The sequence below is a fragment of the Ambystoma mexicanum genome, chromosome 1q (genome assembly GCF_040938575.1).
Source record: "Ambystoma mexicanum isolate Mex_15411 chromosome 1q, UKY_AmexF1_1, whole genome shotgun sequence".
In the NCBI taxonomy this organism is placed as follows: Eukaryota; Metazoa; Chordata; class Amphibia; order Caudata; family Ambystomatidae; genus Ambystoma; species Ambystoma mexicanum.
The window spans coordinates 1,320,523,843-1,320,535,779 of record NC_090922.1 but is presented as its reverse complement, the minus strand read 5'-3'; the positions used below and the strand labels follow the sequence as shown (position 1 = coordinate 1,320,535,779).

Below are 11,937 nucleotides of genomic sequence, written 5' to 3'. Positions count from 1 at the left end.
CTGGGTAGAAGGAACTGAGCGACCAGCCCTAGCCCCAGAGGAAACCCGGGCGGCACGCACCCCACCCGGGAAGGAAACACAGCAGCATGACAGGTACAACCTGAGGGCGGGACCTAGGCGCCCAGGAAAATTAAGTGAGTATGTGTGTTAATCTGGAACTGTAATGTGAAGGACAGCAACAGAGGGTAATTTGGATATTGTTGTAGTCAAACCACGTCACCACGTATGGCAGGAGGTGGAATTAAATGGTGTGATGTCGGGACTTACGGGTGGAAGCCGGCAGTTACGTGCCGACAGTAAACCAGACTGGTGTGTCTGATTTAGCTCACCTGTGGCCCCCCATCATTGCTCACCCCTTCCACCCACACATGGGGCAGGAACCGTTTGGAACACAGTTCCAACACTACAACAGTCAATTAATTTGTATTTATTTTATTTGTATAGCGCACCAGGCCCGAGGGCAACCGGGTGCATATCTTAAACAGGTAGGTACATGAATGGCAGGTTGCAGTAACAATTACAGTCGGTCACTTAACTTACATGAGCAAAAGCAGAGTTACAGCAAGGTTGCAGTTACAATGACAGTCGGTCGATAAAGTACAAGGACAGTGCAGGTTGGCAGGCAGAGTAGTAAGAGATGAACTGTCACCTCTATTGGGGAAAATCCACTACAGCATTAAACACTATTACAAAAAGGTAAATAAAAGTGAACTGTGCTTGTTTCTAAATCAAATGTAATTGTCCTCAATGTGGTGGGTTCACAGGCACAGAGGTGGTCTAAGTGAGGGGGAACGGTCGGGAGGGTGTTCCAGTACTTTTCTTTTTTACTGTTAACAGCTGTTGCTCTTTCTTAAAGAAGGTCGTGAAACCGGTTATGCATATAGCCCTTCACGTTATTCCTCCTTCCCTCTCTGCATACAAACAGGAACTGCTGTGCATCGGAAACCCTAACTCCTCCCTTTTCTCCCGCTTCCTGTCTGCTGCCTCGGACTGCCTTAAATGCACAGAGGCTCATAACATCACCCCCGGACAAATGTTCTGAGGTCGGCTTAGCATTCTTCCACTAGACGCATGGCCTTTCTTATGATGCATTACGCACAAATCCATTCTTCACTCAGTCCTGCAGGATCAGGGATATGGGACACCTTGGGTGGCATTCCCCTCACCTCCTCTTAGGATATCCACAACTTATCGCAGGGTTCCTTTTCCTCTGTCTCCCGGTCGATTTGGGGTGTGTCTTTTTCCTCGCTCTTGATGAGGTGCTTGAAATGTGAGTTGTTTCATGTAATTTCCTGTGTTGCGTTCTGTGCTGTTACCATTAATCCTTTGAGGGATACTACCCTGAAGGGGTTCGTGAGTATCTTGCATCTGTTTTCCTCGTTGGTATCTGTTTCAGCAGTACCTCATCTCCTATCACAAATTCTTTGGGTGCAGTTCTTCTTCTGACATCAGTGTCATATTTTGCCTGTTCCTTTCTACGAGTGTCTCTTAATCTGGCCTCTTCATCGATCTCCTCTTGATCATCAACGTTTCTCATGAGTATGCTGTGGACCTTGTACTGCATCATTATTTCTGCCGGTGTCTTGTTGGTCGCTACATGGGGTGTGTTGCTATAGTCCCTTTTTTGTGAGTGAGACCCTTGTGCTTTGCAAATGTGGAGAAGCCATTGAACAGGTGCCCGTTATCTAACCTGATTGTTTGAGGTATGCCCCACTCGCTTAGTACCTCATCGAAGACAGCGGCTACCTGGGGGTATGCTGTGGTCGCGACTTTCTTCAAAATGGGGAATCTGGAGTGTTCGTCAATGAGTATTCCCCCGATTCCAGGGGTTCATAGAAGTCGACCGCAACCCAGTCCCATGGTCGGTCTGGTATGTGTGTTGTCTTTAATGGGGTGGGGGCCTCTACCTTCACGATGCACTGGCATGGTAGACAGCGCTTCACCCAGTTGTCCACCATTGAGTCCATGAATGTAAACCAGACATTGCACCGTAGTTGTTTCTTTGTGTTATCGGCGCCCTGATGGCCCTCATGTGCTGTTTTGATGACCTCCGCTCGGCGTGTGGCTGGAATGACGAGCTTACACCCTCTGAGTAGTATGGAATGATCCTTAACTGCTAGTTCGTTGTGCATCGTTGCTAGTCTATTTCTTCTTGGCTCACCCCTGGATGGCTTTTTATGGCGCGTCAGTAGTCCTTCCACTTTTTGTTGTTGGTAAGAGCGATGGCCATCGCCATGGATGGGTCTGCAGCCGATGGGTCTGCAGTAGATGTGTTTGCGATGGCCTCCAGCGATAGCACGGGTGGTAGGCGTTGGTGGTGACATAGTTGATGTACTCTGTGTCTCCTTCACCGGTCTATGAATGATTTCGTAATCCTATTCCTGTAGGTGGATGCCCCATCTCACAATCATGGGTGGCATCTTTGTGCAAGGGTTCCCAAATAGGGAGAGTATAGCCTAAGTTCGGTCACCAGAGTGAACTTTTTGCCGATTATAAAGTTGTGAAAGTGCTCACATGCCCAGACTGCTGCAAGGCTTTCTTTTTCGGCCTGGGAGTAATCAGATTCTGTGTGTGACAGGGCTCTTGTTGCTTTAACAACTATGTGTCTGGGGTGAGTGTGATCTCCACTGGTTTGGGGGAGGATGGCACCTAGTGCCACCGGGCTGACATTGACGATGATTTTGGTGTGCCATAACAGGTCGAAATAAGCAAGTTGTCAGGCTTCTGCAAGCCATTTTTTGATGTCCTTAAATGCCGCTTGGCACTCCTCCGACCAGTTGAACTTGGTGTTTTTCTGTTGGAGCCTCCTCAGGGGCTCGGTGTGTGTTGCGTATTGCGGGATGTATCTCGCACAGTACCCGGCCATGTTGAGGAAAGATCTCCCATCTGCCACTTGTGTCGGGGCCTGGAGGTTGGTGATGGTGTTCACTTTTTCGGGGTCTGGAGTCATCCCTTTGTCCGAGAAGATGTGTGCAAAAAATCTGAGTTTTTCTTTCTGAACCTGCATTTTTCTAGATTTGAGGTCAAGCCTGCGTGTTGAAGGGTGGTGCAGATCTCTAGTCGGGCTGCGTCATGTTTTTCTTGTGACGTGCCAAAAATGTGGTAATGCTTCTGGACTCTGGGTGTAGCTTGAGCTGGTGGTATCCTTGCACAAGGTCCAACTTGGAGAAAATGGTTGCTCTGGTCAGTTGGACTATCATGACCTCAATACATGGTCCCGGGTGTCGTTCCCGCTGGATGGCGGTGTTGGCCATCCTCATGTTGACACCTTTGGAGATGATCACTAATGGTTTCACCCACAGGGTTGATCCGCTGGCAGGTTCTATGATCTCTTTTTGGAGAAGCTGGTCCATCTCTTGTGAGACTGCGTTCTAGAGGTGGAACCTTACTCTTCTCGGATGTTGAGGGACTGGACAGACGTTTTCGTCAATGTGCAATTTGATGAGCATTCCTTTGAGTTTCCCGAGCCCAGTGCACAGGCTTGGAAATTTGGACTGTATGAGCTCTTTTGTGATGGTGCAGCCTCTTTCTGGGAGTTTGCTGGGTGCGCATATAGATTCCCCTGTGCTTGTGGGTGTCGTGGTCGACTGAATTACTTCTCTTTCCTGAAATTGGATGTCAGTAAGCCCAAGGCTGCTCGCCGTGCTGTAGCTGAGTAGGCAGCAGCCTTTCAAGGGGCTGCATATGACGTGGATGGTGGGGTTTCAAGGGGCTGTGTATGGTGGTGTCAAGAGTCCATCCAAAGTGTGACAGTCTTCGTCGGAACTAGCCGATTGAGTGCAGGGGGATTTCCGTGCCCCATTGGTATATTCTTGTGTCGTTTCTCGAGAGTTCTGGTTTCTCCGGCATGTGTAGAAATGTCTGTTCTCCCATGTTTACTGCAGCGCCTGAATCGACCAGAAAGCAGTTTGTTTCCTTTGTTGACAGGGATCCTAGGTGCTTATCTTGCTTCCCGATCATCTTGGATGAGATTGACGTATTCGTCCAGCTGACTCTGGTCGTATTCGGCATTGCAGTCATATTGGTATTGGTAGTGTTGGTCCCTGTATGACTGGTGAGGGTATGGGGGTTCGTCATATTCATCCCTGTAGCCGGCGTATTGGTCCTGCACGTCCTACTCTTGGTTCGACTCTCGGGTTGGCATCTCTTCCACTGAGCCCTCACGTACCTTCTCTGGCCTTGTTAGGGCGTTGAGTTGAATCGTGGTGGGTAGCTTGGAGGTGGGGGTTGATGGTGGTAGGGTCTCCCTTCTGATTGTAAGTTCGGTCGAGGTGTGGGGAACGGTCTCCCCTCTCTGCAGATGGATTGAAAGTGCCCTTCTCTCCCGCAGTTGGCGCACTTCTGGGTCAGAGCTGGGCAGGTCCCAGAATGTGGGAAATTCATGTTGCATCGATAGCATTGTTGGAGTGGCTTGGGAGGCAGCTGGCCGCTTGGCATTCCTATTTGCATCACCCTCTCTCTCGGCGTTTGTGTATGTGGTTGTATTGCTGAAATGGTTTCATGACAGTCGTGTTTGGCTCCTGGGTTGTTTTCAATGGAGGCAGCCTGGGGTCCACTCTTTCAAATATCCTGACCAGTTCGCTCACTTCATCTATCGTCAAAGGCTTTTTAAGTAGCTGTTTCCAGAAAGCAGGTGATGTGCAACCCTCGATCACACGTAGCCTTATAGCCTCGTCCGCAGAGAACAAGTGAAATTGGCAGTGGGCAGTCTTCACGCATAAGTGCGTGATGATTTCATCAATGGATTCTTCCGGTTTTTGTTTGCATTGATTGAACATGTACCGTTCGTAGTCACGATTGGGCTCAATGCTGAGTTTCCTGTTGAGGGCATTGATCAGGGAGGCAAAGTCAGGAAGCGCCCGTGTGTTGAAACGCTGTTATGCTGGTGCAGGGCGGGATCGCTGTGCTTGCCTCACAGAGTCCTTGCTATGCGGGAACGCCCTGGATCGGTTTCCTGTTGGACGGGATCGCCCTAGAGCGGTTTCTCATCCGGCAGGTTCACCAGTGTGCCACAGAGTTCAGGTTGAGTGGGATCACCTTGTGGAGGGAGGATGTTGGAGCGTGGGCGTGATCGCTGTGCAAGAAGGGGGGCCAGTGGGATCACTAGCCCGGAGGAGGAGTGGATGCCAGTGCGCGAGTAGAGATCCTCGTCTCCAGTTGTTGCCCATTCTTAAAGAAGGACGCGACACTGGTTATGTGTATGGACCTTCACTTTATTCCTCCTTCCCTCTCTGCATACAAACAGGAACTGCTGTGCATCGGAAACCCCGACTCCTCCCTTTCCTCCCGCGTCCGCCTGCTGCTTCGGCCTGCCTTAAAGGCACAGAGGCTCATAACATCCAACGGTTATCAGTTACAGCTAAACTGAAATCTATTTCAACTCAAGTGGAATTGAGTTGAAATAGATTTCAGTTTTTGGCTGAAATCTATTTCAACTCAATTGGCTGTCAACCAGCGTGATTGCAACCCTTGAAACATGTGTTGCACGTTGCTCCTTTTTTATTTCCTACTCTGCCCCTCGCCGGAGTCACCGTTCCAGTACTTTTTTGGTACACGTCTAACACTGAGGCACAGCGCATGTTGTCCTCATAGTGATGTGGATCCAGCTATGCAAATTATGGAGTGCAAACAGTGGGTCTGTTACTTGCACAAGTGACCCTCCAGCCCACTGTGAAAAGTTGGCACCTATTCATTTTATTCTCAGATATAAAGCTCCCATGTAAAACAATATGTTATCAGGTTTTGCCAGTTGCCACTATGAACATATTAAAAATGCAACAACTGTCTGGTGTATTTGGGAGGTAGGGCTTGAGACCCTGATGCTGGATCGAAATCTCCGAGATTCAGGACTGAAGCGAGAACTTTACCAGACGCAATGAGACTCTTATATTTCAACATTGCGTATTAAAACTACCTCAGCATTCATTATGACGTGCCAAGTGTAAGGAGTCCCGATGCCTTGCACGCCCGGCAGATTGCAGCGTCTGCCGGCATACGCTCAGTCTCGCTGCGGCTTCGGCCTGGCCTGTACCTCTTTAAGAGCTGAGTGTGCGAGGGCGGCGCAAGCCGGGGAGTAGGAGGAATCACTTCCAGGTCCGGCGAACAGCAGCTGTTTGTCAGGTCGCCGTCTACGTTCGGGGTACCCGGGGTCCCGCAACTACGCAAGCCCGCGGCGGCGACAGTCACTGGGCCGCTGCTGATCCGTCCCTTCACAGCCTGTGTGAGGGGGCCGGCTGGTCTCGCCGCTCGGCTGAGGTGACATGCCCTGTTTGGACGCCTGTTGCTAGATCCTTTACCGGTGCTACGTTTTTCGGAGGCACCAGCAACCGGGTGCTACAGTTAATCAAGGGGGCTGAGGCGGCAGCGGCCCGCGGGTCTCAGCAGAAGAGTCCATGGTAAGTGCGGAGATTTGGGGCGAGAGGCAGAAGGGGGGGTTGGCGAACTGAAGGCACTCCTGCCGGGGTTACACAGTAAAATAAGCGACCCCTGATGTGGGAGGGGTGTGAGCAATGACGCACCGTAATAAGAATACATTGCAGTGACGGATGTAAACAAGTTGACAGCTTTCCCATAACCATATGTACAAAGTCTGCTCGTAAACAAAGCAGGCAACATCGGGTGAATATACTGTGTATTGGTATCTCGTAAATAGTGGAGTCTGCACCCCTTAAATACAAACGGTAGCATCGATAACGTTTCTGCTGCATACAGCGTTTTCCCTCTAATAATCTATTTTAAAATTCACACACCCCAAATGTTATAATTAACCCCCGTAAACACGTCTTAAAACAAATATCTATTCGTCCATAGTAACCTGTGTGCAAATGTGTAAAGGAGGCATGCTGTCGGCACACCCAAAGGTGACGTGTTTTTCCATCTTTAGTTTGTTGCTCCATATAACTTCTGCTGTTTCTTTGTTTGTGCTTGTTGTTCCCATTGCCCGGTGCTACAGAGCCACCACGGATTTAATGGTGCCTGAAAGCCAGGTACACGCTTATTGTGAAACCCAATAACTGCTGAACCCATATGCATGCAACTTACATAAGCCAACCCCTTGCCCTCACCAATGAATAAGTTGGAGCACCAAGTTTGTCAAGTGTTGCAAATAAATGGGCCGTATGATTTTATTGTGCAAATATGGTTATGGGAATAACAATAATCACATATCATAATAACATCATACTTTTGGGCACCGGGTCCTGAGGTTACTCCCTCTGGCCTGTGCTGCCACACATGGGCAGGTTGCTGGCTGACCGTGTTCCCCCGAAAGTATCTCTTATTGGCAACCCCTGGAGGCTAGGGTTGCTGAAATTTCTCGAAAGAAATGTTCCATGCCCTGGTTTGATAGGTAGGTGCCGTCTTTAAGAAAAAGATCTGGGTCACCCAAGGTAATGGCCGGGTGTTTTATGAAACCCAGGCCTCTTGCTATACAGAATTTCTCCAGCCCCTGCTCAGTTTCCTTCTGTAAATGTCTATCGATTTGTAACAGATGGCCCCCTGCCATTTCTTTCTGGGCAGGATGGCCAAGAAGTATATTTCTGTGTCCTTCCAATTGTGTGAAATGCCAGCTAAGGAGGAGCAGGTTTCCTCAAATAGTTTTCTCCTTCCCTTGGTCACCAGGTCGTTGCCCCCTAGGTGTACTATCAGGAATTCTGGCAGGTCTCTGTATGCGACCAGCTCTGCTAGCGTGTCGTGGTTGTCGGCCCAGAGAAGGCCTCTGTATCCCCACCAGGAAGCTATGGTGTTCCTAAAGGGTGGGCCCTCTTTGGTTTCTTCTGCCCATCGACCTGTCCTGAAGACAAATGCGTGTCTGACTATCCATGCTGATCGGAGTGGGGTCTTCTCCTCGTCTGTTGTTTCTTGAGGGGTGGGGAGAAAAAGGGAGAGGGCTATATTAGCTGTGGTCTGATGTATCTTTTGTAGCAGACTGACTTCCATCCCCCTATGTTTTTTAGCTGTTGTGGTGCCAGGCCTCCTTGCCATGCTGAGGTGGCGGCCCCTATTCTAAAGGAGTGGGTGCCAAACTCCTTTGGATCCCATCCAGCTTTGCTGATGGCCTGATGGCCTTCATCAGTAACCCTTTAAATTGGTAGCGGCTTAGTGCATAGGCATCCTTGTGGATTAAAAACCTCCCCCCTACTCTGGGCCTTTGTGCGTAGTAAGGGTTGGTGATGAACACTGGGCAGTTTGCTGCATCATCAATGCAGCACATTTTAATGGTTCTTTTGGCCCCCGTTTTGGACTGTTGGATGTCTATGCTGACGCTATCCTGTCTGACCCTGGCCTCCATAATGCCTAACCCGTTGTTGGCTTTGGGGCTGGAGGCGATGAGTTCTACCCGGAAGGCCTCGAAGTACGCCAGAAAAAATGCTGTTTTAAATAGCATGGTCTCAAATGGGTGCCAGCATATGGCCTCCAGCTGGTCAGCTATCTTTACTAGCTTGTTGAAATCTAGGGGCGGCGGGTGTCTACCTGAGGTCCCTCTGTTCTGCCGCAGCCTTTCATGCCGTAGGAGAACAGTACGCTCTGAGTGGGGTCTGAGTCTCCCCGTATTTTTGAAAAATATGAAATTGCTACCAGATGTCTTTTGGCCCAATCTCTCTTAAAACTCTGTTTATGCGCCCATTTGAAAAAATATTTCTATGTCTTTAATCGTTACTAATTCTACATGGTTTAAACCTGTAGCTTTGAATACTGTTTGTAAGCACTTACTGTACTGAGCTGCGGTAGTGCTTGCCAGTGCTTTCTCTGCCATCTCTGTTAGGAACCCCGAGCCAGGGTTCGTGTTCTCTGTGGACAGCGTGTTGTTGGCACCCGTTTTTTGAGGTGCCTGATTCTTGTTGGGCATCCCGGCCTGGGCTCGCTGGCGTTGATGGCATTTTTCTTAGTTTCCCATTATTGACCAGCATTCCGCTGGTATTGCCGTCATCTGTTCTCGGGCATGTGGTGCTAGCTCCCGGAATCTTGGCCACTGAAAGCGAGAAAAAGCATCTGCAATATTATTGTCTGCTCCAGCGATGATTTGACCAATGTTTTCTTGTAGTGTGACTACTGTAATGGCTCGTAGGACTTTCAGTACTGAATGGCATTTGGTAGATCTTCTGTTTATGGAGCCTACCACAGCCATGTTGTCACACCAGACCAAGAGTTCCGTGTTAGCTAGCTGTCTGCCCCAGATGTGTAAGGTTAGCCAAATGGGAAATATTTCTAGGAGGGTGATGTTTTTTTGTCCACCCTGCAGTTTGCCATGATTTGGGCCAGTGTCCTGCCACCCATTCTGAGTCTAGTATGGCTCCAAAACCCCTTCTCCCGGCTGGCTCAGTGAAGACGACCCTTTTTGTCCATGTGTTCAATGGCGTGCGCCAAAGTGAGGTCCCGTTGAAGTTTCTGAGGAAATTCCCCCAAATTTCCAAATCTTGTTTTACCTCTTTGCCTAGTCGGATGTGTAGGTGGGGTTTGGTGTATGATTTGTTTTTGTTCTATACCTTCCCCTGGGGGATGATTCTGGCTGCAAAGTTGAGACTTCCCGCCAGTGACTGGAATTCTTTTTACTGTGCCCTTGTCTTTTGTTGTTAGGCCTTGTATTTTTTTCCAGGAGTTCGGCTATCTTAGTTTTTGGGATTCTGCATAGGCCTCCTGCCGACTCTATCTCAATACCCAGAAAGATTATGTTGGTGGCTGGTTTGGTCATCCTCTCTGCTGCCAGGAGATGCCCCACTGCGCAGCCATCTTTTCTAACTTGGCCAGGGCTCTACTGCATTCTTTAGAATTTGCTGGTCCCATTACCATGAAATCATCGAGGTAGTGTACTACTTTGGCTCCTGGTCTATGTTTTTGGAATGACCATTGGAAAAAAGAGCTGAACTTCTCGAATAGGGTGCAGGATACTGCGCATCCCATGGGGAGGCATCTGTCGATATAGAATTTGTTTTTGAAGTAAACCCTAGCCATTGCTGGGAGTCTGGGTGGACTGCCAGTAGCCTGAAGGCAGATTCAATGTCTAATTTGGCCATCAGGGCGTTCCTACCACATTCCTGTATGAGTCCTACTGCCTCTTGAAAGTGTGTCTATGATACCGCAGATTCCGTGTGAGGGATGCCATTGTTCAGTGATCGGCCTTTTGGGTAGGACAGATGATGGATTAGCCTCATTTTCTCAGGTTCTTTTTTGAGGACCAATCCTAATGGGGAAATTATGTACTCCGTGAAAGGTATGGAATCCCAGGGGCCTGCAATCCTGCCTAGTTGCAATTCCTTCTCAATTTTGCTCTCCACCATTTCTGGGTTGTCCCTGGCTGACTTCAGGTTTTTTGGGATTTTCTGTGTCCCTGTTCCCTTGAAATGAATGATGAAACCTTTGGTGAAACCTTGCAGGATTGCCTTGCTGGTTTCTTTGTCTGGGTAATTCATCAACGCATCTCTAAAATTGTTTGGATTGATGGGGGGCGGGGGTGTTCTACCTGGTACTAAAAGTGGGTTTGGCAGGGCGGGGTTGTTGCTAGACTTTTGCATTTTTTTGGCTGGAAGTCTGGTGCAATTGCTTGCTGCATGATCGCCGTTGCAGTTTGTGCACGTGTGTTTGTACCAGCATTCCTCCCCCCCCCCCCACCCCAGGTGTACAGGTTTTTTCCGAAATTCCTGCAAGGGATATTGGCTTTGGGGGAGTGATTTTTGTTCTGCCTGTGGGCATTAGACTTAGCCGCCCATGGCTGGTTCTTCCAAAAGGGCTGCTCCCCCTTCTTGTGTTTTTCATTTTCTGAAAGTCTGGGGTCCTGTGAATTTCTGTTGATTTTGGATATTGCTTGGGTCGCCTCTTCCTCTGATGGAGGCTCAGCGTTTAGCATGTATAAGCCATTTTGTACCTCGTCCCATTCTATGGCTGGCCTCTCTGACATACTATGCCTGAATCTAATATCATATGCTAGCCAGGTTTTCCCCTTAGAGCTATTTTTACTTCGATTTTATCCATGTATGCCAATAGTTTTTTACCATCTATGGGGAATTTTTCCTCGTAGATAGTTGCCAGGATGGCAAAGGATTGTAACCAGTTGTCCCAGTTCTGCTCTACCTGGGCATTTCTGGCTATGGCTTTTTCTCCATCTTTTTGGGATCCCTAAAAGCATCTCTCCCTTTTTGTTGGGCTTCTATAAGTGAAAATATTTCGATGAACTCTTTTGCCCATATGGCTTCTTTGATTGTAATGTCAATGTTCCATGCCAGGCATCTTTTGTATCTGTTCAGGATTTGTTTGGAAGGATTTCAACTTTTGGTCTAATTGGGCGCTGCTGATCATTACCATGTCTGATGGGCTGTTGCTGTTTCCCCCTGTTTGCCCTGATGTGTTTGCAGTGGGGGTTGCCCATGATTTTAGTGCAGCCGTCAGGTCTGGTGTTGATGCAAGTGGACCAGTGGCGGCCGCGGCTGGTGCTGTTGTTGTGTGGGGCAGGGGTGTTGCTGGGGGTGGTGGCGTAGGTGGTGTTGATATTGTTGTGGGTGGCAGGGGGTCTACAATGATGTCGGGTTCTAGTGGTATGGTGGGGCTTGCGGGCCCATTCCCCCCCCCCTGTAGGGAGTCGTTGGTTACCCCTAATTTGAGCAATAATTGTTGCATTTCACTCTGCATAATTTTGACAGTTTTCTGTTTGCGTTACCTTTTCCCATGTCCTCTGTCGACTTCCTTTTCTTTGTTGGTGGTGGGTCGCCCTCCTTGCCCGGTGGCATGGGGACCCCTTCTTTTGGTAGGCCGTATATGTTTTCCCAGGCCCAGCCATAATGTTCAGCTGCCTCAATTGCTGCCAACAAGTGGGGTGATTTTGGGTTTATGTGCCAGGGTTGTGGGTTCCTCCGGTTTTCGTTTGGGGGCCATTATTCTTTGCCTGTTTGGTTAAAAGAATTGTAAATACTTTATTCCCCTTTGTATTTTGTGCAAATACCCAAC

At 48.9% G+C, this 11,937-nt stretch overlaps 1 protein-coding gene across 1 annotated transcript in view; it reads left to right on the top strand.

Annotated features, from left to right (window-relative positions):
- Window positions 1-5,972: 5,972 nt before the first annotated feature.
- Window positions 5,973-11,937, top strand: part of ZYG11B (zyg-11 family member B, cell cycle regulator) — a 682,105-nt gene continuing 676,140 nt past the window's right edge. Inside the window, exon 1 of the mRNA XM_069642180.1 lies at window positions 5,973-6,395. Within this exon, the coding sequence (XP_069498281.1) occupies window positions 6,393-6,395 (3 nt within the window). The 5' untranslated portion in view covers window positions 5,973-6,392. The remainder of the gene's footprint in view (window positions 6,396-11,937) is intronic.